This window comes from Stigmatopora argus, chromosome 20 (genome assembly GCF_051989625.1).
Source record: "Stigmatopora argus isolate UIUO_Sarg chromosome 20, RoL_Sarg_1.0, whole genome shotgun sequence".
Classification (NCBI taxonomy): domain Eukaryota; kingdom Metazoa; phylum Chordata; class Actinopteri; order Syngnathiformes; family Syngnathidae; genus Stigmatopora; species Stigmatopora argus.
In genome coordinates this window covers 2,605,823-2,632,719 of record NC_135406.1, presented here as the reverse complement: position 1 = coordinate 2,632,719, position 26,897 = coordinate 2,605,823, and the positions used below count along the sequence as shown (strand labels likewise).

At 52.2% G+C, this 26,897-nt stretch overlaps 7 protein-coding genes across 11 annotated transcripts; 4 read left to right on the top strand and 3 right to left on the bottom strand.

The window, feature by feature from the left end:
* Window positions 1-157: 157 nt before the first annotated feature.
* LOC144065383 (uncharacterized) lies at window positions 158-5,844 on the bottom strand. Its single transcript, XM_077588137.1, has 16 exons — window positions 5,420-5,844; window positions 4,828-4,864; window positions 4,479-4,519; window positions 4,345-4,405; window positions 4,140-4,275; window positions 3,919-4,072; window positions 2,896-3,834; window positions 2,091-2,220; window positions 1,815-2,025; window positions 1,606-1,752; window positions 1,483-1,508; window positions 1,214-1,407; window positions 1,117-1,145; window positions 877-1,051; window positions 649-743; window positions 158-581 (listed from the first exon to the last, which is right to left on the bottom strand). Exons 1-16 carry the CDS (start codon window positions 5,499-5,501, stop codon window positions 474-476), a joined length of 2,565 nt encoding a protein of 854 aa, XP_077444263.1. The 5' UTR covers window positions 5,502-5,844; the 3' UTR covers window positions 158-473.
* A 58-nt stretch (window positions 5,845-5,902) lies between these two features.
* LOC144065382 (FHF complex subunit HOOK-interacting protein 1A-like) lies at window positions 5,903-11,796 on the top strand. 2 transcript variants are annotated; one of them, XM_077588136.1, is made up of 17 exons: window positions 5,903-6,016; window positions 6,370-6,758; window positions 6,842-7,022; window positions 7,112-7,336; window positions 7,395-7,557; window positions 7,630-7,741; window positions 8,424-8,525; window positions 8,597-8,653; window positions 8,723-8,809; window positions 8,886-9,053; window positions 9,117-9,196; window positions 9,265-9,428; window positions 9,506-9,617; window positions 9,685-10,574; window positions 10,642-10,820; window positions 10,895-11,015; window positions 11,092-11,796. In XM_077588136.1, exons 2-17 carry the CDS (start codon window positions 6,654-6,656, stop codon window positions 11,319-11,321), a joined length of 2,976 nt encoding a protein of 991 aa, XP_077444262.1. In that variant the 5' UTR covers window positions 5,903-6,016; window positions 6,370-6,653; the 3' UTR covers window positions 11,322-11,796. The 2 variants fall into 2 exon arrangements, with proteins under 2 accessions (XP_077444262.1, XP_077444261.1); XM_077588135.1 differs by having other exon boundaries at window positions 7,618-7,741.
* Window positions 11,690-13,241, top strand: LOC144065384 (uncharacterized). 3 transcript variants are annotated; one of them, XM_077588140.1, is made up of 8 exons: window positions 11,690-11,839; window positions 11,908-11,979; window positions 12,058-12,170; window positions 12,292-12,460; window positions 12,522-12,554; window positions 12,619-12,698; window positions 12,760-12,970; window positions 13,042-13,241. In XM_077588140.1, the coding sequence occupies exons 1-8, from the start codon at window positions 11,815-11,817 to the stop codon at window positions 13,155-13,157; spliced, it is 819 nt and encodes a 272-aa protein (XP_077444266.1). In that variant the 5' UTR covers window positions 11,690-11,814; the 3' UTR covers window positions 13,158-13,241. The 3 variants fall into 3 exon arrangements, with proteins under 3 accessions (XP_077444266.1, XP_077444265.1, XP_077444264.1); XM_077588139.1 differs by having other exon boundaries at window positions 12,058-12,167; window positions 12,760-13,241; XM_077588138.1 differs by having other exon boundaries at window positions 12,760-13,241.
* LOC144066141 (coronin-2A-like) lies at window positions 13,237-16,546 on the top strand. The gene is made up of 14 exons (XM_077589486.1): window positions 13,237-13,527; window positions 14,013-14,213; window positions 14,320-14,436; window positions 14,510-14,659; window positions 14,729-14,929; window positions 14,989-15,105; window positions 15,199-15,303; window positions 15,382-15,478; window positions 15,584-15,699; window positions 15,770-15,860; window positions 15,929-16,044; window positions 16,106-16,252; window positions 16,335-16,403; window positions 16,469-16,546. Exons 1-14 carry the CDS (start codon window positions 13,237-13,239, stop codon window positions 16,544-16,546), a joined length of 1,896 nt encoding a protein of 631 aa, XP_077445612.1.
* A 403-nt stretch (window positions 16,547-16,949) lies between these two features.
* LOC144065386 (acidic leucine-rich nuclear phosphoprotein 32 family member D-like) lies at window positions 16,950-20,036 on the bottom strand. Its single transcript, XM_077588141.1, has 7 exons — window positions 19,869-20,036; window positions 18,940-19,089; window positions 18,751-18,873; window positions 18,504-18,678; window positions 18,317-18,429; window positions 17,763-17,823; window positions 16,950-17,691 (listed from the first exon to the last, which is right to left on the bottom strand). The coding sequence occupies exons 1-7, from the start codon at window positions 19,920-19,922 to the stop codon at window positions 17,606-17,608; spliced, it is 762 nt and encodes a 253-aa protein (XP_077444267.1). The 5' UTR covers window positions 19,923-20,036; the 3' UTR covers window positions 16,950-17,605.
* Window positions 20,037-20,932: 896 nt separating this feature from the next.
* On the bottom strand, window positions 20,933-24,505 carry sh3gl2b (SH3 domain containing GRB2 like 2b, endophilin A1). The gene is made up of 8 exons (XM_077588065.1): window positions 24,311-24,505; window positions 23,418-23,486; window positions 23,145-23,361; window positions 22,954-23,087; window positions 22,738-22,896; window positions 22,558-22,661; window positions 22,361-22,491; window positions 20,933-22,293 (listed from the first exon to the last, which is right to left on the bottom strand). The coding sequence occupies exons 1-8, from the start codon at window positions 24,353-24,355 to the stop codon at window positions 22,097-22,099; spliced, it is 1,056 nt and encodes a 351-aa protein (XP_077444191.1). The 5' UTR covers window positions 24,356-24,505; the 3' UTR covers window positions 20,933-22,096.
* Window positions 24,506-24,933: 428 nt separating this feature from the next.
* On the top strand, window positions 24,934-26,875 carry mad2l1 (MAD2 mitotic arrest deficient-like 1 (yeast)). Of its 2 annotated transcripts, XM_077588067.1 has the most exons (6): window positions 24,934-25,203; window positions 25,407-25,553; window positions 26,078-26,198; window positions 26,367-26,470; window positions 26,542-26,716; window positions 26,858-26,875. In XM_077588067.1, the coding sequence occupies exons 1-5, from the start codon at window positions 25,140-25,142 to the stop codon at window positions 26,712-26,714; spliced, it is 609 nt and encodes a 202-aa protein (XP_077444193.1). In that variant the 5' UTR covers window positions 24,934-25,139; the 3' UTR covers window positions 26,715-26,716; window positions 26,858-26,875. The 2 variants fall into 2 exon arrangements, with proteins under 2 accessions (XP_077444193.1, XP_077444192.1); XM_077588066.1 differs by lacking the exon at window positions 26,858-26,875 and having other exon boundaries at window positions 26,542-26,807.
* Window positions 26,876-26,897: the final 22 nt, after the last annotated feature.

The following is a 26,897-nucleotide window of genomic DNA, read 5'->3' as shown; positions in this document are numbered from 1 at the left end:
CTATAGCCCAATTTACCTTATTCACAGTAATCGTACATTTTATTATTCAAGTCTTGTATTTGTTACACACCCTACACTTATCTAGAAACAACTCACTACTGCACTTTTGTGGTCAAAATAGGTCAACGAAACAAACTCACTTACAAGGTCAACATAATTAACGCAAATGCTGTAATTTTATTAGGACTTAAAAGATGGAATGTTTCTAACAATGACATCCATATCATCGCACCGCTAACGTCACGAAAGAAGCTAAACGCCGCTCTGGCAAAACACGTGTTAACTTTAACTCCACTTGCAGTTGAGAAACTTAACGGAAAAAAGGCCAGGGTCACCTCGGTCGGAGGAGATCCAACATGTGGTGTTAAATTGTTTCGTACACGCGTTACAACGAAGAAACGTTCCCACATTTGAGCTTCAATGTCCACTTTGAGACTTTTTGACAACAAAATCCCGTCCGCAGATTGTCTACATCAACGGAGTCCAATGTAGTTTTTGGGCACCATTCCACGCTTACCATCAACAACTCCCACAATCCACTGCTCATCCCTGGACTCCACTTGCGTGATGATGTCGCCAGGCTGAAGGAAGAAGACAAGCGCCATTCAGGACGCCACGCCCGAGGACGTGTTGGGACAAAGTCCTCACCTTAACCGTCAGTTCGTCTTCGTGCTGGGCGGTGAAGGCAAATAAAGCTTTGGCCGAGACGCTCGCTGCCGCCTTCTGGCTTGCAAGTGGTTGAGCTGAAACCCAGGAGAAAACGGTTGATGAATTTGGAAACGGGTTCAGGGTCGGGGGTTTTAACCCTAACCAGTGAATGACGTCAGTTCCCGAATGAGCTCGAATTGACGAAAAAGGTATGTGAAGGTGTCTCACCTTGGCAAGCCCGTGTGAAAGCCACGGGGTAAAGACCCTCCCTCCCGTCCAGTCGCCCCCTCCTCCACTGGGAGTCTACGTGTTCGATCACTTGGATGTGCGCCCCCTTGTGGAAAGGCAGATCCTCTGCGGTCTGGCCGGCAAAGTCGAACATCGCCGAATCCCACTCTTCCACCTAAAGGCATTGATCAGTGGACCAACATGGGTAAATCCTAAAACGGGGTGGGACCTGAAACTTACCTGTGTTCCTTTTGAAGGCATCTGTGCCACTGGGGGGAGAATTCAGTCCAATCAAAACCAATGAAACATTGACTCGTCTTTAATCATGGCGGCTCACCCGAGACTTGTAGCGGACCTTCCTCGGTCGCTTGGGTAAAGCTCAGCGGAAAGAGCCCGACGCGTCCGCCCAACTGGCCGCGGCCCCACTGCCGGTCCACCACTTCCAGGAGGCCGATGGCGTCCCCTTGGAAGAAGGTGAGTTCGTCATCTTGGGCTCCTTCAAAGTCGTACAAAGCCACGCGACGAGGGCCGCTGCGCACACACAAAGAAGTCCACGACTGGAGGAGTCTTCTCAAATCAACACAACTTGGTATTATGGTGCCAGACCTGACAGGAGGCAGCTCGGGAGGGTTCTGCAAGGATCAAACGGAAGAAAACCAAGGAGTGAGTTTTGAGGAACTAAAAAAATAAAACGCATAATGGGGTTTACGTCTGCCGATGCAGTCGTACCTGCTCATAAGTCTCCTCGCCAGGCCTGTCTAGTCGTGCCGGGGGAAAGACGTCGAGATCCATGAGACACCCCGACGAAGGCGCCGTGACAGAGGTCGCCGGAGTCTCCGGCGGCGGTTCGTCCAGGACGATGAGGACCTCCCGCTTCTGGGACACAAAATCTCGGTAGCCGTGCACTCGGGACGACGTTGGCGACCTTTTCGTAATACCGCGTTGCCGTGAAAGAGCGGATGTCCGGGCTGGGGGCGAGGGGGCAGGGGCGGCCCTCGCTTTGACGCTCTGTTATTAGCTCCAGTCAAGGAAAGCGGCGTCCGCAGCCGAGGATGGCCGGCAGGCGAGACTACGCCGGGGGGCGGCGGACGGGCAGGGGCGGGTTTTATCGCCGGAGGCCTGGGGGGGAGGAGCTTCGCACCCGAAGGCCTGTGGAGAAGAAGGCGGGCTAGACGGGGCTCGGTGGGAAGCCACCCGAGTCCACTCTGGCTCACCTCGGGGGTAGAGGTGGCACCGAGAGACGCTCCGCCTTTCTAAGGCCCAGAGGCGCGGCTTTTGCTTGGACGGCACCCGGATCCGGTGCAGGAGCCTCAAAAGGGGCGGGATTTGGTTCCGGAGAGGGACCTGAGAAGACGACAACAATTGAAATGAATTGCCAAAACGTGTGGCACTTTTGAAAATCCCAAATAAGATCGGGGTTATGTCCACACAGAAAGGCTTCTTCTCCGCACACAATGGGCCAATGTTGAGGCTGAATCGGGCAAGCGCCACCCTCTCAAAAGCCGCATTGTGCCGAGGCGACGCGGCTTACGTTACCCGCGATGCAATTCGCCAGTTTGCAAAGACTCACTGTTGATTTAGCGGCTAGGAAGTAGGGAGCTCATAAGGTGATTTCATTTGGCCGCTCGCACAGTAAGCAACAGGTTTTCTCGTTTCCCCTGACGCGTTTCTGTTCCTGTTGGCCGGCCGCCGCCGTGGGTGCGGAGGACTGACGCCACAGAGAACAAATGAGCATTCAGCGCAAACAATGGCCGCAAGTTCAAATGTCACCAACATATTCAGCCGCCTGGATCTAATTCAGTCAACTAGCGAGCGCTCGGTTTCAAGTCTATGCACTCCTGGTGCGTGACCTACAAAAAATGCCTCTCTGAAAAGAGAAAACGGAAATAATTTGGTGGCTACGCACGCTGACTGGAATGCGGCCGCGTTCAGAAGAATTGGGATTGAAACCCGTTTGTGTTCCACGAGGGTCAGCGCATAAAATAGCAAAGGTGGAATAGAGAAGGACAGGATTTTCACCTGTGAGGTTTATGGTTTCGTGAGTCTGAGTTGACGCCCCCCCACCGACCTCCACGGAAGGTCTCGGAGGCCTAGACGGGGTGATGTGTTTGGCCGAGGTCGCCTTCACCGGCGGCGGAGTCCCGACGCCGCTCCGTGGAATAATTGTCGGTCTGGCTGGGATTTTGGTCGGGGTTTCATCGGGGCAGGGGGAGGTCTTGGCTGGAGGGACCCTGGGAGCCGGGACCGGTGTGGGAGCGGTGCTAGGGTGCCGAGCCGAGAGGGGGGGCTCCGAGACTGGCCCCGCTTTGGGGTGCTCCGGAGGGATGCCATCCGTAGGTGACGATTTCGCCAGGCCTTTAGGTTTAGGGGCGAGGGTCGGGGGGTGCGCTTTGGCGGGTTGTACTTGGAGACGAGGGCGGGGCCGAGGTTCGGGTGTCTTGGCGAGGGGGTCCTCGTCGATATCCGTGTCGCGGCCGCTTCCGTCAAGCTCCGCCTCCTGCTTCTCCTCCTGCTTCTCAAAGGCCCGGATCCTGGCCCTTAGAGTCGCCATCTCTTCGTCCTCTTCCTCTTCCTCCTCTTCTTCCGATTGGCTAAGACCGCTGTCGTCGCCCTGGCACTCGGGAAAGCCCCAGTCGTCAGAGCTGAAGGCCTCCAGGAGCTCTCGGAGGTATTTACCACCGCACGCTTCCTTCCTGCTAGCGTCACTGCGGGCGCGCGCTGCTAGCGTGGCCAAGCCGTCCTCTCGCAGTTTGACCAAAGTCTGAACCCGGACCTCGTTGCCCGCCGGGTTGACGGGGAGCCTGGATCGGGGGCGAGGGTGAGGTCTGGGGCACTCCAACTCGTGGGCGCGGGGGAGCCGTGCCGTGCCGTCGCTTTCGGGGGCCGGGGTCAAAGCCGAAGCAATTTGCCCATTGGCTCGAGACGCGGGTATTGCCGACTCTTGCGGTTTGATCCCTCCTGTTGAAGACAAGGCGAACGTTTTCCCATTGGGTCGCCAAAATTTACATTCAATTTAATATACGGACGGGAGCGTCCTCGGACCTGGAACGGCGGAAGACGATCTGGTGTCGGTCTGAGTGGCGATGGTCAATCTATTAGCTAGAACAGACGACAATGGTGACGGGACGGCTGAAGGCGAGTTGCCACCTTGTTCCTGGGTCTTCTCTCTGATCACCTCTTCGTAAGAGGGCGGCGGCTGCGCGGCGGGAAGGAAAATCTGAAGTTCCGAGAGGCGCCGAATGGCATCATGGGAGCGGAGTTACCTGTATGGACGGCGGGATCGTGGCTCCCCAGATTTGAGCGGCCGGGGGCGGCGGGGGCGGGAACGCGCCGGGCGCTCCCGCTAACCAGGAAGTGGAGGGGAGCGGTTCGGCCGACAGGACGGTGATCTCCGGTCGCCTGCCGATGGCCGGTCAACGGCGGAACAACACGGGCGTGGCGGTGGCGTAAACTTGCGGATGCCCTTACCTGGAGTCGCCTTCCCTGGTTCTGTTGCGCGGTTGGTCGGAGAGACTGGACCTGCTGGTGGCTGAGGGATTTCAAAGGAAAAGAACATTCAAGAGGTTTTATCTTCCAAACATGAAGCAATTTGGCGTACTCACTCCTTTTGATGGCTGCTCTTAGAGACCAAAGCGGACCTTGACTGCGTGGCGCCCCAAATGGAAAAAGAGGAGTTAGTTCGGCAAGACAAACGGATTTCAAGACCTTGCAAGACACTGCATATTCAGCAAATCCACTTAGAGGTTTGCCCCATAAACGCACAGCGACGCTGCCCCCGGCCGGTTGCCGTGCCGACGGGCCAACAGCCCAAATACTTGCACCAGTGTGTCAGGGGTGTTGTTGGGGGGCAGCCGCCGCAAAGAGGGGAACAAACTTTGAGCACAAAAGCTTTTAGAGGAGCATATTGGCTTACATGCAGACACAAATAGTTCTTTAAAAAAAGGGTTCAACCTGAGACGATTCTCTGGCTTTCTTCTGCCGGGACGACCTGCGTGGATCAGAAGGACGACAAAGTTTGAGGCGGGGAACCCTCAACGGCAACGTGTCATCGGGCAAAAGCGCCCCATTTCTCCCCAAAAAATCCTTTGGTCTTTTCCCCAACAGAACCCTGACCGATTTTTTTCCTTGTCGTGGTTTCTCCAGTCTCCTCCCAAGTCGGGACCGTGTCCGCCGGCAGCGATTGGCTGCGGCAACTCCTGCCGGAGTCCCGGATCTGATCTTAGCACTTCCAGATGTTTGTGGCTCCCGCCCCCCAAAACAGATGACTTTCTCCTCACGCTGTATTATTTACAAGTGGATGAGGCACTTACAATCTCCACCAGGTGTGGAGTGAACCAATATAACCTGATTTTTTATTTAAAAAATTGAATCTGAAACGCACATTACAAATCCAATGCGTTGTTATAACAGCGAGTGACTGTAAATATTTGGAATTCCTCTTGGCAGAAGGCAATTTGTTTCTCAAGCTGAGGAACACGCGTTTTTGGATATCGTCCACGCCTAACGACGATGGTGGACGATGGTGTTTTTGTGGGTTTCTTACCGTCGGACTGCCGTCGTAGCACTTGCTCTCTGGCCTCTCTCCTCATATTGTCCTCGTCTTCGTCGGAGCGAGCCTCGGCCATGTCTGCGCGTCTTTGTGCGCGTCTTTCTGCGTCTCTTTCGGTGTCCGACAAAACACGCCCGGACTTCGATCAAACGTCGCCAAACGCGAGATCGCGAATTGATCTTTAACCAGAACAACTTGCTGTGTTGACAAATTTGACAGCGCCACTTTCTCTCCCAACTTCCCAGTTGAGTTCCACCAAGCGGTGCGGCGAGAACTTCCCCTCCGGCCCTCTGACGTCAGAAATAGGGCATAAAATTATGTTGTTTTTTCGCGATACAATCTTGTTTTGAAGGTTTCGAGTATTGCAATTATTAACCTGAAGGTGACACTAGTCCTGTTTATTTTGTTTCATATTCAAAACAAATAGCACTCAACTTTGACACAATTCATGGGCGTGGTTTGAGAACATTATGGGCGTGGTCAGAGATGACCTCATAGTGATTGACAGTTTGTGAGTTTAAAGCCCCAAGAGCCGAGTTGAGCTCACAGAGTACTTGGACATCCCTTAGGAGTGACTGGCTGGCTCTTAAGGTAAATCAAAATTCAATTTGACCTGTTGAAATATAATATTCATGCTGTGTTTATGTGTATGTGTCCTTATTGTCCTGTGTATTACGGTGTAGCATCAAGACTTTACTTGTTAATATGCTTTATAAATAAGATGTCATTTAGGAAAATGATGCATTGTTGCATTCATGGCTCTTTTTGTATGTTTGTGTGGGAGGACCCCCCCCCCCCCAAAAAAAAACCATTCAAATGAGCTAAATCAAAACAAGGAAAACCTTTTGTTTTTGTGCTTAATCTCTGTGATGGCATGTTATGCTCAACACACACACATGTACAGCAGCAGCCATTGGGGATTAAACATCAGCGTCTCATTCCAGATTAATCTCCTTCAAATGCAACGTTCTCCGGACCACTGACGGAATGTCCCAGAACACCCTGGGTGGGTCCTCTCCCCGTTTTCCTGTTTACACGTGGGCGCACTTATTCCTGTTGTGGACAATTTAGCTGAAACCTGACGTAGGAAACAACTATGGACAGAGTAACAACACTCACAAAGCATATATTTTTTAACCAATATTACCACGGACGTACATGATCACACACACACATTCAGACTCCCGGTGTTCAGCGGTCGATCCCGGGTTGACGGCCACCAGCCAGGATGATGGCTTCGGCCACGGCCGGGGGCCGACGCAGGAAGTCCCTGACGCTGCGAGGGGTGGACCCGGAAACGTGCATGATCGTGTTCCAGAATCACTGGACGCAGGTTGGTGGGTTCGACCCGCCGGACGGCAGGGGAGTCGGGCCACCCACGCATTCTCTCTTTTGCTTGCTCTCCCGGGCCTCAAGGTGGTGAAGATCTTGGAAAAACACGAGCCGGGTCGCGGGGGCATCAGCGCCCTGGGCTTCCTCTCCGGCCACGCCGGCGGCGGCGCCCGACTCGGGTCTATCCCGGCAGATGAGGCCAGCGCCGTCCAGAACTACGTGGAGCACATGCTGTTCCTGCTGATGGAGGAGGAGGCGGGTCGAGGCAAGATCCCAAAGCGCACTGGAGAGAAAGACATTTTGTCTCTTCGTCATCTCAACTGAAACGACTTTCCGTGAAACCGCAATCCGCAGGCGGAGCCATGGGTCCCATCTTGGAGTTTGTGCTTCAGGAGGGGGTGATGGAGCGCCTGTTTCTTTGGAGCTTGAGGAGACAGTTTACCGAAGATATGAAACTGGAGCAGCTCCGGATGTACCAGATGCTTCTGAGCCAGGCCCACCAGCCCCTGCTGCACCACAAACCTCTGCTGCGGCCACTCATGACGCTGCTGGCCTCCTGCGGCGGCGGCTCCGGCACAGGTACGCGGCGTGCTCTGGCTTCAAGCGAGGGCCTCGGTCCAACCCCCGTACTTTGCAGACTGCGGCGGTGGCGTGGAAGCAGAGCTGGTCCTCTTGTTGAACCAGCTGTGCACGGCTGTGGTCAAGGACCCCTCGGTGCTGGAGCTGTTCTTTCACACCAGCGAGGACCAGGGCGCCGCCAATTTCCTTCTCTTCTCCCTCCTCATCCCGTACACGCACAGGTTCGTGAACTTAGCGGAATTAGAAGTAGTTCCAGGAGAGCACAGCCAAGGTTACTTTAGGTCTCTCCTCAGACAAGGTCCGGTTGGACAGCAAGCCCGAGAAGCCCTCCTGCTCATCATGTCTCTTTCCGCCTCGGAGCCTCGGGTGGCCCATCACATTGCCCAGAACACGTACTTCTGTCCGGTAAGCCCCACACACACAATACACTTCAAAATGCTGACACTCCTTGGCAAAAGCAGCTAGTAGCCACTTTGACGTTCGTGACCATGAATGAGGCGGCTTGGTCCGTATCCTTTGTAATGACTCTGCCGCGTGTTACGTAACAATTTAATGAGCTCGCGGTGTTCAAGTTATGGTGGGTCAAACATTGGGAAGGCCTTGTGCCAGCGTCACCTGCTGGAAAAAAAACGTTTAAAAAAAACCTCTACCTCCAAAGGGAGAATCATCATTCACTTGTTCCCGACTTCCCAATCACACAGGAGGGATTTGTTTTAGCCACCGCAGCACAGTCTGAAATTCCCGATACAGTAATTCAGGAGCAGACATTCATGATTCCAAAGCATCGTCTGTGTGTGTGTGTGTCTCACCTTCACATTTAAATCCATGTGACCACCCTGACCTCAATCTCCTGGCGGAGAGCAGATTAGAAAAATCAGCATGTGACCAGGGTGGGATTAGCAAGTCTGCGTGTGAATGGAAGCAACATGGCCACGGTTAATGCTAGCTTTTGTTTTGATTTGATTTCCAATCTCTGGTGCCACCCCTTAATACGGGGTAAGGAATGAACTCCCCCGTTTAGTCCTCTTATAATAAATTGTGGAATTTTTGATCCACATGTTTGGTTTGCTGTTGTGACCTGACCCAGGTTCTGGCCACGGGTCTCTCCGGACTCTACTCGTCTCTGCCAGCCAGGTTGCAGGTTTACAGCGACGACTGGCACCGTCTTGACCGGGCCGACTGGCAGCAGGTAACCGTAACAAGTCTGACACTGACACCTGGGGGCAAAGGACGCACGCCAATGTTTGACGGTTTCGTCAGGTTCCGGCCCTGGTCCAATTCCTGCACTCGCTGGGCTTCTGCAGCGCCGTCACCAGCGTAATGCACAATAACGAGGCGAGTTTTAAGGGGAAAACCTCGGGCCTAATGATCTTACCTTCCTCCTAGGTGACCCATCCTTCGATCCGGTCCCAGTTGCTAAATTATATCCACGACGGGTTCCTGGTTCCCGTGCTGGCTCCCGCATTGCATAAGGTAGTGCACACGTGTCTGGTTAGTCTAAGGATTTCGACAAGTGCGTGATCATTTCGGGGGGGGGTCGTTATTACAGCTGACGGTGGAGGAGGTCATGACGACCACGGCCTACTTGGACCTGTTCTTACGCACGATATCTGAGCCCGCCCTCCTGCAAACCTTCCTGTCCTTCATCCTGCTGCACAGCCACGACAAGGTTCACATCCTAGACACGCTGGTCAGCAGAGTCAACACACCCTTCCAGGTAGAGCACCCGACCCTGATCGAGCCCCAGCCGAAGACGCGAGCCAGTCTCGTTGCTCCTCAGCTGGGAACGGTGTCGCTGGCTCTGTTCAAGACGCTCATCGGGCTCTTCTGCGAGGACGTCATGCTTCAGCTGGTCTTCAGGTGGGCCTGCTTGTCTGGCGATGCCGACGCTTAGGTTCCGGTTGTGAAGGCCAGGCTTGTGTCCCCAGGTTCTTGATTTCTTGCAACCACGAGAGTAAAAAAAACTGGTCTTCCTTAAAGCATAAGAGCTGGTGCTCCTCCAGCTCTGCCTCCTTCCTGCTCCTCCTGCCTTCCTGGTGTCCCGTCCAACTCTCCAAGACACCAGAGGACATTGGCTGGTCAAAAGGAGCAGGTAAAGCTGATGTGGTTGTGGTGATGGTGTTACTACTTGACTTTCACACATTTGAACTGGTGCTCTGTGCTGGTAAGACGTGTCGGTGGCAGATGGTGTTGGTTACTGGCGCGGTTCAGACTTCCTGATGGAAGTCAACTACCTCCATTACCTCTCCGACGCCCGACAGGCCATCGCCACCTCTTACAGGTCAGTCCAACCATTCTTGAAAGCCCAGTGCTACGCAAATGATAATAAATAAGTCGGGGCCCCTCAGGGCGTGTCGACACTGGTCGGCACCTTACGACGGCCGCGATCGGCCTCTTGCCCAAGACCGATTCGGACCAGGGAACGCCACCGAGGCGCAGCTAAAGAGCGACTCCGTCGATGGCTCCCCTACCTCTCGCTCCACGGATGTCGTCTCAAAATGCAACCGTCAGGGAAGAACCAGCTCCGGCCTGGAACTGGAGTGGGACGACATTTTCGCGGAAGGGGAGGCGTCGGCGTCGGTTGGCGGCAGCCCCTTGGCCCCTTTACCGCCCGTACCCCCTCCTAGCCACATCCAAGAAATGCGACGTAGCACCATCAAACTGGTGCGCGGTGCTTATGTGGAGGAGGCTGAATTTGAGGGGGATATCCTCGTCTACGATCTTGTCGCCCAAAAAGACTTTGCGGCTGCCATTCTGGACCAAAGGACGGGGGGGAGCCAAAAAGCACGCGGAGGCGGGGTCTCCCCCGCAACAGGGAGAAGGACCGTACATGACACCGTCAACTGCATCATGTCGTCACGAAGGATAAGCGAGGACGACCAGTCGAGAAGCACCCACGACGGCATCCACGATCACGTGACTAATTTTGCACCAGACACATCAAACAGCCCCCCTCTTCTGCCAAACAAAGACCCCGCGAGTCAGCTGCCAAAACTGCCCGAAAGCAAAAGCAATAGTCATGACGATGGCGACTTCTTCTCTCAGTACTATGAGCTAATGCGCTCTCTGGGGGCCGAACCAGAGTGCGAGAACGTCCTGGACAACATCTCCGACTTCAGGCGGCGTATTCAAGATCTCAAGAAAAGACTGGCCGAGGAGGATTGCGAAGAAGGAGAGGAACAGGGGGAGGAGACCATGGACGAGCAAGATGGGGATCAGCCCAGCGTTCCATTCACAGGTGGGTTTTTTCATCCTAACGTCGGACCCGTTGTTGGATTCAAGCCTTCCTTCCCATGACACCACAGGGCCCTTCATTAGCGTCCTGCTGTCCCGGCTCCAGAACCTTCTGGAGAACTCCATCGCCGTCAACCTGCTGGTGACCGGCATCTTGGCTCAGTTGGCGTCGTACCCGCAACCTCTGCTGAGATCCTTCCTGCTTTGTACACAAACTCATCAGGTGGCCGGCGTGTGTACGTTGCACCAGGTGTCCCGATTCGTTCTGATTGTTTGAGCTAACTCCATGCAACATTCAACTCAAGGCATCTCTTGAAAATGTAGGTGCTGGTGTCACTTGGTGATCAAATCGAGCGCTACATCCGAGCCCGACCAGAGTACCCCGCCATGGTCACGCAGGCTTGGAGGTTCTTGTTAGCTAAAGACCAGGACTGCAAGATCCGAGGTTAGCGAGTCTTCTTCCTCTAGTGACCAGTAGTTGAAGAAGGAATACAGAACGGGTTCTGGGTCACCTGTTCCAGAAAGCCTGCAGTCTCGGGGTGCGGCGGATTCAGACTGCCCTCTTCCCAACGGCTCGGTGGGGATCTCTCTGGCAGCCCCTCGTCCGGGCCTCCTGCCACCTTGTCCCGCCATACCGCCCCAAGACAAGAGTCGAGTCTTTGCCATTGTCCTATACGCGGAATTCCTGAAGGAGCTGGCGGCCATCGCCCTGGAGCACAGCATCGCTCCGGACTGGGTCACTGAAGAGTAGAGGAGGCGGGCATCAACGCAAAATCAACACTTTGAACCATCACTTGCTTTATTTATACTTCCTGAAAACTCTTGAATGTTGGAACAGTGTAGGACAATGTAACAATGATGATGTTTTGTCATGCCGAACCTTTTGTATTGAATATTTGGGGACAATTTTCAAATAGTGATCCTCTGAATGAAAAACAATAACAACACAACTACTGTTTTCAATGGGTGCTGCAAAGTGGCAGAAGATCGATAAAACTCTCGACCGTGGGCGATACATAAAGGCAAGTCAAAATGGTCTGACTTCATGTCTAGCGCTCCGGATTGAGGCTAATGCAAACAAGAAGAGCGAGGGGCTACATCCTGTCGTTGTGGCCTTCGCTGATGCTGTGGTTGGTGGCCGACTTCCTGAAACTGAGGCTGGTAGAGCGTTGCGAGCGCCTCGTGCTGAAGTCTAAGCTATTAAACTAGCGGAAGAGCTTTCTGGCGCACTCGCAGCAACGACGATGAACCCCCGACTTTTATACTTTGGTGGGTGCATCTGCAGACCTCGGATTTTGAATAGAAAGTATGCCTAATGGATTTTTGTTTCAAAATAGTTGTAGCATCCGCAGCTGCATCTGTTTTGCAAGGAGAAAACCAAACGCAGACCACCAGGAACCACACCTCAGGTAAATACAAAATGGAGTTGAAACCACGTCCTTCCTGCTAGCCTACAACTCACGTCGTCTCTTTTGTCCGTGATCCAGACGCTCCCCCGTTAGCAGCCCTCCCCACCGCGACGATGACAACATTGTGGACGCCATCCCATCCGAACCTGATTTCGCCAAATCCATCTGACGGGCGGTCAAATACAACGGTGGTACTGACCTCCCGTTCCAGTCCCATTCCAACCATAGTCGTCCATTGTTTTAGTCCTGTGTGAAATAATGCTGGGCTTGAATGTTTCCAATGAAAACCTGCATCCGCTCGTGCTGGTCCAGTTCATTTCTGCAGACAGCACTAGTCACCAGACACAAGGACCCAGCACCAAAGGAGAAACCACAACGCCAGGTGAACAACAGCGCAATTCCGTTGGACAGAAGACTGCAACACCAGCGGAGGACAGTACCACGGTTTCTGCAACTTCTCCAAGTGTCGCAACGGAGGCTGGTAAAGTAACAAAGATGGTGTGGAGGTGGCGGCTCGTACTGACTACAGCGGTCTCTTCCAGCACCCCCTGTGGGCTTCTCTAGTTCCGTCTGGGGTAAGAACGCTTTAGTATTTAGGAGGTCGAAGCGGCTCGACCGGACGTCTCCCTGGCTCTTCAGGTATCATCCTTCTGGTGCTGCTTCTACTGGTGATCGCCATCCTCGTCGTCATCCTTTACCTGTTGAGGAGAGAGTCCCGGGTAAGAGCCACGGGCGTCTGGGATACGCTAGCTTCTCATTGTGGGATGATGTCCTTCGCAGAGGTATTCCTTTGACCTCCGCGCTGGCAATCCCGACGGAGAGAACACCGGCAACTTTGAGGCTCTCTCGCTGAATGACCGAGGTGGGGCCTCCAGTACTCTTTGCCAAACACCTGAGCTCTGGCGTAGTACCCCAAAAGGCAGAGAGACGACCCGTGACCATCCCGTGTCTATGTTCGCCAACGGTTTGATGCCAGGACTTAAAGCGCTCGGTAGTTTATTTCTATTTCCAGATCAGATTGTAGATGGAAGGGATTGTGACGGTACTACCTGGTGGTTCCAGGGCTGCCGGGAGACGATGACCATGACCACCTGGTGGACTCACGGGAGAAACCTGATCCGACTGAAGTTATAGAGGAGGAGAGGGACAAGGACTCTTTCAGTGGGTTTATTGGCTGAAGTTCTTTGTACGCTCTCTCTGTCGGGGTCCTGTAACGTGTCCAGTAAAGTTTTGTGGGCTCAATAAAGACTTTTCAAAATGGAGATTGTCGGTGTTGGACCAAGAAAAGTCCAAAGTTATCACGGATGGGCCACCTCGGCGTGTCGGGCGGCGGCGTCACGTGATGCGGTGCGTTTGTGCGCGCTCAGTGGTGCGAGAACCCCCTTCGGCTCATGTGTGCGCCAAGGCGGGACGTCACAGATCAGGAGGCCACATCGGCAGAAGCCGGGAGTCGCTTGTCCCCGAAGAGGACTCCTCTACGCTTGCCGATCTTTCATCCGGCGGTTTCTCCAGGGTAGCCGGACACATCTCCACGTGAACGTGTCAAAGGTGAGAACGTCGGAACGCAAGCCAATCAGATCCATCCCTTTCTAGTCTTTGTGCTAAGATGGGCGCAAATATCATCACCTTTTCACCGTGGTGGAAGACAGTCCGTGGGTTTTTTAGTGGTGACATTTCCATCATTGGTGTTTGACTGGAAATCTCCTGCATCACGAAGGTCTACCTGATTGATAGACGGTAGAGCTCGCCGTTGTCTTGCTTTTTTTAAACAGAATGTGTAAATGTCATTTAGAACTATTTCACCAGAGAAGCCATCTACTCCAGATAAGGCAATTGACGCTTTGCGTGTGTTTGTGTGTGTGTTGATGGATTTATTATTGATGAGAAAATTTAACCCAATGGTGACAAGTTTGCATTATTGATTTGACCTAATCATGGAGAACATGGAATAGCGACACAGTACACGAGCGCTCACGGATGGAGTACGTTCCTCACCCTCACCCTCACCCTCCGTTCCTCACCCTCACCCGCAGATGTCGTGGCGCTCGTCCTTCCACTGCTCCAAGTTCCGTCACGTGTTCGGGAAAACCCGCGGCAGGGAGCAGAGCTACGACGGCGTGGCCGTCACGCACGGAGTCCACGACAATCACTACTGCTCGGTCAATCCTTCTTTCATCGCCGTGGTGACTGAGTGCACCGGAGGCGGCTCCTTCCTGGTGCTGCCCCTCCATCACGTAGGAACCACCTCATTAGATTAGACTACAATTTTATTTCATCCCGTATTCGGGAAATTCATCATCATAACGTTCACCCTGTGAACGCTGTCTTTTGACATTCCAGACGGGCAGAGTCGACCCCCAGCACCCCAGGGTCTGCGGTCACAAGGCTCCGGTTCTCGACGTCAAGTGGAACCCCTTCGACGACAGCTGCGTGGCTTCGTGTTCGGAAGACTGCACGGTGACAGAATAGCGCTGGCTTCCCCCCCGCTCCGCCGCTAATGGCGGTGGTGCCCCAACGTGTCGCCGCGCAGGTAAAAATCTGGGACATTCCATTGGGGGGCATCCGCCGGAACCTCAGCCGAGCTCGGAAGACCCTGCTGGCTCACTCCCGGAGGGTGGGGCTTATCGAGTGGCACCCGAATGCCGAGAACCTCCTGCTGAGTTCGGCCTACGACTACAAGGTGGGCTTCCGGCTAAAAGGCGGCGGGCGTCGAAAGGATCTCAGGTGATGTCGCCCGTCCCGGGTCCAGGTACTACTCTGGGACGTGTCGCAGGAGGGGCCGGTCCTCAGGCACCCCGTGCGCGTGGTCATGGCGCCGGTCTGCCAGCGCTTCCCGTCAGAGATGCTGCTGCTCTCCGTCAGCTTCAACCGGGAAGGCGACCGCTTGGCGGTCACGTCCAAAGACCGGCGCCTTCGGGTGCTGGACTCTCGGACGGGAAGGACCCTCCAGGTGCGTTAGCGCCTCCAAAGAGTACCGACGGGGTTTAACGGGAGGCGCTACAACTGCAGGTGTCCCACTACAAGTCTCACAGGGCCAACAAGGTGGTGTACATCGGAGCTTTAAAGATGCTGCTGAGCACCGGCTGCTCGCCCTGGAATCACCGCCAGATCGCCCTCTGGGACCCGGTACCTTCTCTTAGCGACTTACGCTCCAAAGACAGGTGTAAAACCGTCTAGTAAAGTTCAGGTGGAGCCAAAGTCCAGTATTTTTGCGGGCAGGATGATTTGTCAGAGCCTCTGTACGAAGAAGACCTGGACGTTTCGGCAGGAGTCCTCTTTCCTTTCTATGACGCGGACACCGACATGCTTTATCTGGCAGGCAAGGTGCTACGCTACGCTAGGCTACGACTCGACGTCCCCGCCTGAGACCCGAATCCCGATGTTAAAGTGTGTCTGCTACAGGGCGACGGGAACATCAGGTACTACGAGCTGAGTTTGGAGAAACCTTACATCAGCTTCCTGACCGAATTTAGCTCCCCACTTCCTCACAAAGGACTCGGTAAAAACACGGACACTGACTCACAGCCCACAGACACAATTCCAGACATTGATTACCCGTTGACGCAAAGTTGACCCCGACGCGCTCTCCTCCGCCGCAACGCAGCGGTGATGCCGAAGCGCGGCCTGGATGTCGACGCCTGCGAGATTTTCCGATTCTATCGCCTGATCGCCGTCAAGGGCCTGGTGGAGCCGCTGTCCATGATTGTGCCACGCAAGGAGGTCAGCCCAATTTGGCCAGCCCGCTTCACCGGGTGGCGGCGGGCTTCAAAGCTTTCGCGTGCATCCACAGTCGGCGACATTCCACCAGGATCTCTACCCGATGACGGCGGCGAACAGGGCGGCCGTGACCGCCCGGGAGTGGCTGTTGGGAGTCGACAGGGGTCAGTGGACCGACGGCCCTTCTGCTTTTCCATCTTGGACTCCGCAGGAACTCCTCTGCTTGGGACAGGTCCGGTCCTGATGTCGCTACATCCCGGCACCCGCCTGGTCAACCCCTACCCGGCCGAGAAGGGTCCGCATCACGAGTGCGAGGCTCCCAGAGCGCTACCCCGCGTCACCGAGAAGGTACGAAGCTCGGGTCCCCGTTGCGACGGAGTGTAACATTTTCTTGCTATTGTGGTTTCAGAATTTTCTGGAGGAGCAGCTAGCCTACCAGGATGCCAAATACCACAGAGAAGCACCCCATCTTGCGGGGCCGGAACTGTGGCTGTACGACGTCACGCCCCACTGCCGCGAGCCCGCCGAGAGACCGCCGCCCGGCGCCGAGGACGAGGTGAGAGCGGTACCTCCTTCCGCCTCGGGTGCAAAAACTTCTGGGATGGCATGCTCCAAGCTCCAACTCCTCCCACCACCAGCTCCGTGAGGCCTTCTACAAACAACAGGAGGAGATCCGGGACCTCCGCGAAATACTCGACCAGAAAGAGGTCAGTGCGAACGCACCTCTAATTCCGCCACGCGGTTCCCGAGCGCTCGTTTTGTTTTATGACAGGTGAGGATTGCCGAGCTGGAACGGGAGGTTGGACAAAGCGACAACAAAGCGCGAGCTGGCACGGAATCACCGCGATAAAAGGAACACCCCGCTTTACTGTATTTTCTCGCATATTAGCCACTCTCGCGTGTAAGCCGTGCCCTGACAATGGCCTTGAAATGGTTGAATTTGACAATTTCTTTCGTACAAGGCACCCCGATTCTGAATTTTCAGGGAGTACTAATGTTACTTTGAAGGGAAAATCATCTTGAATTTCATTCAGACGTCCAAATACATTTAGTTTAGCCCTTTATCTGTTTATCTTTTCTCTATTTTGAAATAAATAGCCGCATCATCTTGCGTGATGGCGTTACGTGCACGTCGAGTCTAATTTGTGCGCACAAGAGCCGTGTTTTTAGCGACAAATATGGCGTATATGCCAGAAAATCCAGTACTCAATTGTTTGGAGGACCCAGGAAATGAACGCACATGTCAGACAGTGAAAGGCAAAATGTTAAGATTTTATTTACAACGTCCATCTTTTGTTGAAAGTTCTCGTTTAACTTACAGAACGTAAAAGTAAAAAAAACAAAAAAAAAAACGAAGAAAACAACTAATCAGTGTACACGTGAAGGCAAAAGGGGGGCGGGTCGAGATCACGGGGAAAAACACTTCCTGAACATCAACAGTACTCGGAACAAAATGTTGGCAAAGATTTTTTTTGGGGGGGGGATAAAAAATAATAAGAAAATGAAGAGGAAACATTTGACCCTGAGCGCTCAGAGGGGTTGAATGCTTTGAGTGCAACGACCTTCTCTGGCATTGCATATTTAACCAGACTAAATATAAAAGTGATCATTGTAGAAATACGCGACAACCTCCCTTCATCTTCTGCTGATGGATTTTTTTTTTACTAGGAACATCAAATCCTGAGAAACTTTGGGACGACACAAAACGGAGGCGCGTCTCCTCGCTCTTGGAACGTCAACTTAACTTTGAATGTCAGTTACTCGAACTAAAAAAAATAATTAAAAAACACACACGACACGCAAAAAAAAAAAAAAAACGGTGTGTGGCAACAGGGGGGCGGGACCAGTCGGAGAAATGGAATGCGGCCGAAAAGTCGGCGAATTACCAGTCGACCGGACGGGTCGCAAATTAGTCGTCGTCTTCGTCTTTAACGTCGGGTTCCCGCTTCCTCTTCTTTCCTTTGGCGGCCGGAGACGATCCGTCCTCTGCTTCCCCTTCGGGGGGAAGAAAAAAAAAAATGGCGTCAATACCGGTCGGTTTTAAAGCGTGGGGACGCGAGGCTCACCGTCTTCGTCCTCGTCGTCGTCTTCGTCATCCAAGTCGTCCTCGCTGTCGACATCTCCATCCTGAAGTGGGACCACATTGATTTATTTTTAACCATCACTCAGTAACTTGACTATATATACGAGCACTTCCATACCTGTCAACCTCTGCCGATAACTGCCCTTATAAATGATTATTGATTCCCCTTACAAACCCCCCAAAAACCTTACAAACACCGTACGACTCGTACGGTGTTTGTAAGGTTTTTTGGGGGGTTTGTAAGGGGAAACAATAATCATTTATAAGGGCAGTTATCGGCAGAGGTTGACAGGTATGCACTTCAGGAAGCCTAACACTGATAAAGTTCAATATTTTGATTGGATAACTTTATTCATCCCGTATTCGGGAAATTTCGTTGTCACGGTAGCAAGAGGGTGAGAATACAGACACAGAAAAAGACATTTTAGACATCAATTGATAGGTCATAAGTAAGTTAATAAATAAATAATTTTCTTTCATAGTGTAACTCGTCTTCGGTTGACGGGCATCTGCATCCAATCCGAAACACCGTCTCACCTCGTCGTCGCCGCTCTCGTCATCCTCGTCGTCGTCCTCCACCGCCACCACGGTCACTTCATCGTCCTCCTCCTCCTCTTCATCCTCGTCCTCAAAGTCTTCCGAGTCGCAGCCTGCCGGAAAAACAAAGAGAGGAAAGGAGTTGAGAATGAGCTCGACGGAACGAGCTCGGCGGCTCGAGTCTCACCTTCGTCGTCGTCCACCTCGCCCTCGGAGTCGGACGCCTCGCAGCTGTCGTCGATGTCGAAGCCGTCCAGGTAGGTGAGGTTGGGGAGCAACTTGAAGATGGAGCCTCTGTAGTCGGCCAGGTTGGTCACCTCGCAGTTGAAGAGGTCCAGACTCTTCAGCTGGGGCAGATTTTTCTGTCGGGGACAGGCACGGCCACGCCGTTAGCCGATTCGCCGGCCGAGGCGGCCTCCCCCCGCGGTACCCACCAGCGGCTCCAGCGTGCTGATGTCTTTAAACTTGTTGCCGCTGAGATGAAGATGCGTCAGGTTCTTCAGACGGTCGGCCAGAACTTCCAGACCGCCTGAGATTCTGTTGTCGCTCAGCTCCAGCTGCCGGGAAGCCGCCAAACTCGGTAAGTAGATCCATCCGCATTGGACAGCCGGGCCGGGCCTTACCTTTTTCAGTTTGTCCAGTTTGGGAATGTCTTTCAAAGTGGTCAGGCGGACGTTGATAAGGCTCAGCGTCTCCAGATTGCAGAACTCTTCGGTGATGCCTTCAATTCGCCCGTCGTTGGATCGACAGTTGTCCAGAACCAGCTCCTGGACCTGGTTGTGGCGGAACCCAACGTTATTAAAGGTTTGGTGACTCTCCGTCAATGAGTGGCATCATTTAATCCCGCCATTGACGTAGACGGACGTCCAAAACCGTGTTGATTGGGAGTCGTACCCAGTTTAGTCTTAACTTCGAACCTTCGGCTAGCTAGCAGTTAGCACGCTACTATCTGCGCGCCCTTAACGCGCTACTGGCACCCTGGCAAATCCCCCTAAAGTCCAAAAGATTATGCCATGGCCGAAAAGACTGTATAATACCCAAAATAAACACACGCCGCGGTAAGTTATTCAACAGCAAGTTATTCATTCAACTTGGGCGCTCTTGATGTTTTCGAGCACGTGTGTTTTCACTCCGTATCGCTTTACAAACGCGATTAACTCAACTGTACAAAAAATAAACTCGGGTCAAGACCCCCACGCACACATTCTTTCAATGGATTTTGTAGGAAAAGTTGACAGGGATGCGTACGCGCGTAACACGGGCTAAATACAATAAAGAACATGGCGCCATGTGTCGACACGGCCAGGTCAGCAACAAGAGAGACGTCGGCTTGGAAAATGGACGATATTCGAGTACTCCAAGGCGCTCCGTTTCGATTTAGACGGACAGTCGCCATATGTTTCGCATGTTTCCATTCCGTTCGGCTAGTTTGGGAAGCCTCGCCAAGTGCGCCATGTGCTCTTCGGCCACATTCGGTGCTTTTTTTCGCGGCAGGACAGCTTTGCGCCCAAATGGCTGCCCGCTTAACTCAAGAGTAAAGGCGGCTACGTACGTCTTTCGGAGACCGTTGGTGGAGCTCCGCGGAAAGCATGTCTTTCATGTCCATCTTCTCTGATTTCTGGCTTTAGTTCGGGGCTCTGGCTCGAAAATAGTTGCTTCTCTACGATCCTCGTAGGTCCCAAACACAGCGGATGAGTGGCAAGTGTTTTTGTTAAAAAGAAAGAGGTCTTTACATCCGGTTTAGACTTTCAAAGTAAGAAATTGCGAGAGCCTGAGCTGTCATTTAAAATGAAGTTACAGTATACAAAAACTAAATTATTTCTTTAGAAAACACAATAGCACTTCTAAAACGCTGTTAAATAAATAATCACACGTTTTTGAGGGGTTTTATTTGAACAGGTTTACTATTAGTGTTGTACTTCCTTTCTGTTCGCGCGCTAGTCCTGTCTATATTTAAGTCGCCCTGCGATTTGCAAAAAGTGGGTCAGCCGTTTATTGCTCCGAATTTTTGGTGTCGTCTCAATGATTTCTCATATTTCAGCGTTTTCTCCATACGTTCTACACGTAATGGAAACAAACATTGAGTTTCTTTAACATGCGTTGTATGTGTTGGTTTTGCCGACTTATTTGATGAGTACACATTCCATTTGTTATAAATTTGTCGAACACACAAACGTAAGCGCAGCCAAAGGTGGATTCGTTGCAAAGGATGACTACGTATTTTTTGGGGAGCACGTAAACGTGTCATAGGAATGGAGGGAAACGGCATTCAAACGAAAAAAAAAAGTCTCCAAGACGCCCTCCTGTGGACATATGGTTAAATTAAACGGCGACCTATTGCATTTGGGGTCTTGAATTCCCAGAAATATTCAATAGTACTAGTATATAACATACTATACGATCACGTAAAATATAAATAACATTGTCTGGGATGGGCTCCAGCGAAAACAAAAACGAAATGAACGAAAAATGAATGAATTAAAAGCCATTTGAGTGGTAGTAGAAGTTGTTTCTTCAATTTGAGTGGTTTTGGTGCTAACATTTGTCATTGTAGAATACATTTTAAGGCAACTCTGGTTCATCCGTGAGTTAAAGTCAACAAATAGAGCGAACATCTGTGGTGGTAATCATTTATTGTCAGTACATTGCAAGTCTTCTTCACAATAAGCAGATATACATACACTGGTCTTAGATAGTATCATTATCCAATATGAGGAGAGCAACAGTTAGTATCACAGGCTGGCTTCCACGGGTGTATGCTCTCTAAACCTCACTTCGAAAATAAGACACGGCAATAAATAACTCATCGATAACAATAAATAAGGTACACGCATCGCTCAGCAGAAGACAGGCAGGCAGTAGGCCATTTTTGTACAGCCACAAGGCAAAGCTAGGTCGCGCCGTCGCGAGTACGTTGCCGTCGGCTACGGCGCGACCAGACGACGGAGGCCGCACGGTTCCCTCACTGAGGTCAAAATACGCGGAGTCATCAACTGAGACGTTCCAATGAAAAAGGGGCGGCGGGTGGTCCAGGCCACCGTGATGCAAAGCATGCACAAACGTGGAGAGGCGGACTGGGATATCATTCTTCATCGCCCTCGTGGTAAATAGCCTATCGATGGGGAGAAGTTTTACACGCTCAGTAGGTGAACACATTCGCCATTGTTTGGATCCCTTTTGGAGGATGGCGTGCACGCAAGACGACCGCAACCCAGGGAATACACAGCACAGAGTACACTCAAGTGATCCGTGGGGTCTTTTTCGGTTGAAAACAGCGGCTAGAAATGGACTGGCGATGTTTACCGAAGCCACGACGACTGCTACTTTTGCCACAAAATCACTCACAACGCACCACCGTGACCTCGCGACACATGGAACACCGATCGCTCAATCCGTCCCACATGCAAAAAGCCACATAGACTCAAAAAAGGAGTGGACCAGCGGCGTCTGGACACACAAAGCGTCTGGCCGCCCCCTTATTGCTGAGTAGCTGTGGTCCCACGAGGCATGGCGGCTAGCTCATGCAAACGGCCCAAAGAATGAGGAAAAGAAGACCAGGAGGCCAGAGCCATGCGACGGCGCCACCACGGGAACGACGCAAACGAGACGACACAAACACAGACGCGTGCCGGGACTGGTCCAGGTGACGGCGGCGTGCTCGCTCTTCCTCCCCTCGTGTCCATCGACTCGGCGGCAGAAGAGAAGGAAAAATACGGTGGAGGAGGAAGAAGAGGAGGATGGCGGCGAGGGCGCTCAAATACGGAGAAGGAGGATGGCGGCTTAATGCGGGAGGGGCACCAGGATGTCGACGTAGTTGATGGGGAAGAAGCCCGAGTGGCCGTGGATCATCCCCTCGTACCAGTTGTCGTCGATCTGATTGGTCAGCGTGATGACGTCGCCCTCCTTGAAGCCCAGCTCGCCTTCGTTCTCCGGCTCGAAGTCGTAGAGCGCGCGGCAGCACGGTTGGTCCAGCGGCGCTAATAAGGACACGCTAACGCGTCAAGGCGGCCAAGCGGCACGGGGGCGCCGAGATCCTTTTAGTACCTGGCGATCTTCCGGGGGATTTGGCCGTGTGGAGGCTGCCGTTGTGGCCTTCGCTGGGTGGGAGGAGCTCCAAGGTCATGCGCGGTTTAGGCACGTACTCCTTCCTGGGCTTGCCCGACACTTCCTTTATCCTGATGGTCAGAAAGTTGTTTTTGAGAAGAAGAAGAAGGAGGAGGAGACGGAGCATTTGCGCATACCTGTCGTCCATCTTGCTGGAGAGCTGCTGGAGGATCTGAGCCGTGCGACTGTGGTACTCCAGCTGGGCCTGGACCAGCGCCGCCAGCTGGCTCACCTGCTCGATCTGCCGGAGACGGACCGATAGCGTCCGCGGACCGTCCGAGCGGGGGGGGGGGGGCGGCGGCCCGCCGAGGTCTTACGTCGCTCTCCAGGAGGTTGAACATGCTCTGCTCGGCGATCTCCTTGCTCTCGTCGAACTTCTCCAGCGCTTGTTTGATCTCGTCGTCCTGCACCTTGCCCTGACGCTTCTTCTTGTAGTCAAAGTCCAGACGCCGGCCTTCCATCTTCTTCAGGTGGTGCTGAGGAGGAGCGGCGAGAGGAAGTGCACGCTAGGGCACGCCGCTCGGTGGGCTCACCTGGATCTCCTTTAGGTCTTTGTCGTGGAGGTTCTGCAGAGGGTCGATGAAGTTCTGTTTCACCTCCATGTCCAGAGCGTCCTTCACGTCGCCCAGCTCCTTCATGGCCTCGCCGGCGTCGATCAGCGCCAGGCCTGAGGAGGGTGACGGCGATTAGGCCGAGGAGGCCCGGGAGGAGCGGGTCTGCTCACCGAAGCAGGAGTCGTCCCCGAGTTCCCGTCCGAACTTCAACATGGCGTCCCCCAGCACCGACTCGGCCTGGGGGTATCCCGGCCCCTTCTCCTGCCCTCGGATCTTGGACATGGTGTTGATCATGCTGAGCTTGGCCCTGGACGCCGGGTTGGGCTGGAGGTACTCGGTGGTTTTGGTCATGATGTCCAGCACCGCTCGGCCCGTCACGTCCACCTTCTGCGGAGACGCGCGTTGGCGTTCCGTCCTCGTCGCCACGCCGACGGAGCCCTTACCTTCTCCATCTCTTTGAAGTCATCGTCCAGCTTGGTCCCTTCGGCGCCGCCCACCTTCTCGCTGACTTTCTACGGAGGCGAGAAGGCCGTGAAGAAGAGCGTCCGAAAACAAACACAACGCCCGTCTCCTCCCACTCGCAAAAGAGCGTCGGATGCGGTTGCCGTGGAGACGGGGCCCCGATCTCGTCGCCTGGGCATCTTCGGAAACATCCATCAGCCGCGTTTTGAAATGCGATTACTCCTCGGGGTATTTATGGAGTGCTACTACCCTACTTTAAAAAAATATATATTATAAAGTCATATTCACAAGCACCCTAACTATAGACGTCATATCTACTTCAACTATAAAGCCTGGCATGGAGTGATCATTTGCTCGCTGCCGGTCAAATTGGGTTCAACTGCTATCGCCGTCAATGGCAACCAATGAGTTCACACTTGCAGATAAATACATTTGAAACAGCAAGAAAAATTCAGGACCTGAGCTTATAAATCAAGAGTGCTCGGAGCTTCTCTCATGTTTTATTCAGTCAGGTGACCGAGGTGTCGCCTTTCTGGCAGCCACGCCCCTCCAACGTCATATTTACCGCTTTTTGAGCAATTCTAGTCGGACGTCATTAGCAGTCGGGTCGAGGGACGAAGGAAGCCAAAGATGCTGCGATGGATGGAGCAAGGGATGAGGGAATTCCCTCTTGTGTGCAGCAATATCCAATCAGGGGCCTATCTCTTGCGTAACGTGACACCCCGTCGCGCGCGTGCCACTCAGTCGGGCAGCAGACGGATCCCACAAAAGCACCCCCCTTTTTTTTCCCATCCTCGAACTCGCAGGGGAGTGCGATTCTCCCGTCCGCCTTGTCGTGTTTACGCCTCGGATGCTGGAGGATGCGACGTCCTACCTGCGTGGCTTTGTGGAACTGCTTCTTCAAGCCCGCAACCGACATCTCGGCGGCTTGGAAATGGATCCCAAAGGCACCAAAATAAAAAAAAAGAAGAGCAGTCGGCGTCCGCTCGTCTCGCTGGCACAACGCAGCCTTTCGCTCGCTTTGCAGAGGCCACAAAAAGAGAAGCGAGGAGGAGGAGGAGGAGGAGGAGGAGGAAGAGATGAGCGAGAGGAGGGGGTCTACGCTCTGTCAAAGATCGTCTATTGGAACTTTGAATTCCCAATGTTGTGGATTCAAGATTCCCTGTCGATATAAACGATCTTTGGTGGGATGCTGTTTACAATGATTATATTTTTTCAATGTATATTTTTATATTTTATACACATATACTTTCACTAGAATAATTCGACTATGTAAATATGCAAAATTTCTCTTTCATTTGCTGTCGTGTGTAGTCTTTCAAACGTACAATTCTGGTTATTTTAACTTATTGGCTGTTATTACACTTGCACAGTCTATCACCGTCAATCCACAATCAAAACACAATCAATAGTACTATTAATAAACTCATTTCAACGATACGTTAAATTTTTATACATGCCATCGACTGTGATTATAAAAAACAGACGTTGGAGGGCGCTAACGCCTCCTTCAACGCAAATACAAACAGCAGTAGAATAGCAGAAGATGAATGTTGCGCATGCGCACTACCAGAGGAGCGGCTCGTTTTGAAGTGAAACGGCGCGTATTTTTTTTTTGCAACATTTGAAAGAAGAACGAAAGACCGACTTTTTCGTGAGTACCTGTATTAAAAAAAGGACACAAAACAAAAGTAAACTACACCATGACGAGCACATTGAAAGGCATTACGCTCAAAGGAAGCGCGGAGGTTGTGGCTGACTTCTTTTGTAAGTACTTTTTCGTCGTCAACATTTCACAATTTGTTTGTCGTTTTCGGCTACTCAAAGTGCTTTGCTAGCATCCTCGATAAATATCCGCTAAAGTCATTTATTTGCGCTCATGAACTGTCCATAAGCCGTTGTTGTCGTGTTAGTGAAAAATAGTTGAGTAAAACGAGTTAAATAACGCCCACTGGTTGTGTTTCGCGCAGCTTTTGGCATCAACAGCATCTTGTACCAGCGTGGGATTTATCCTCCGGAGAAATTCACCAGAGTCGGCCATTATGACATGAGCCTGCAGGTCACCTCGGATCCTGACCTCAAGAAGTATCTCGACAGTGTGGTGTCGCAGCTCAAAGGTTAGCCCAGTTATTTTTGTTTTGTTTTTTGTACACCCGAGACGTTAGCATGGCTCCTATTTTCCCAGACAAACTATGAATAAAGTGTGATTTATAGTCCCCAAAATACAGGAGGTTCTATCTGTCAAGCTGCCAGCAATTAATCCCCCTCGCTAAGAAAGTCCACATTTAAAAAATAAACAAGAAGACAATGTTTACTACTTAAGGCTTGTTATAAATCTCTACCAATATACGAAGTAAAGTAAAAACGGGATAAAGAAAGAAGAAATAGGTTTTCCCCCTTTTTTTGTCCAAACAAACAAAAATATAATTTTAGATTTCCACTTTTATGATCAAATACTCAAATACTCAAATAGATATAGAAGAAATAGAAAGTGACAGAATGGATGTCCAATCCCGTCACTCTTTTCCCTCTCCTCCTGTCAATTTGAAGTATTTCAAACCATTTTGAGAGCTACAATATTCGCTAAATATTTTACAATACCTTTTCTCATGGATTTCTTGATCGATTTGAATGTGTCCAGAGTGGTTGCTCAACTGCACGGTGCAGAAACTGGTCTTGGTGGTCACGTGTCTGGAGACGGACGAGGTTTTGGAGCGCTGGCAGTTTGACATCGAGTGCGACAAGTCGGCCAACGAGTGCAGGTGTGTGGCGCCCTCCGACTTTTCGACTCTTCGGACCGTACCACAAAATGGTGGCGGACCGTGAATTTGCTCCTAATCGAATGGATGCGTTTTGATGTAGAAGTTTTTGATTTGGCACACAGTTGCCACCAGGCGGCGTCATTGTAACTTTTAATTTTTTTTTGGCAGCGCCCCCAGAGAGAAGCCCATTCAAGCCATCCAGGGGGAAATTCGCTCGGTCCTCCGACAAATCACCGCCTCGGTGACTTTCCTGCCCTTGTTGGAGACGCCATGTAAGACAACACCGGGGTTTTTGGGTCTGTACCTCCTGTCTTCCTGTCCTGACATATCCACTCCACACCAGGTGGCTTCAACCTCCTGATCTATACCGACAAAGACCTGGCCATTCCCGAAAAGTGGGAGGAGTCCAGCCCGCACCACATCATCGAACCAGAAGAGGTGCGCCTACGTTCCTTCACCACCACCATCCACAAAGTCAGCAGTCTTGTAACTTACAAGAAGACCGCCCCATTTTAAATGTATGGAAAAGTTGAAAAAAATCCTCAATACATTTATCATGGTCATTAAATAATAATAAACCTTGTTTTTTTTATATATGTCCAATCAGTATCTTTTTTTTCATTCTCTTATTGTGATTTAAATGAGTTTCTCACTTATAGACGTCCAATCCGTTTGAACTGGGAGGACGGCTGCCAAAGG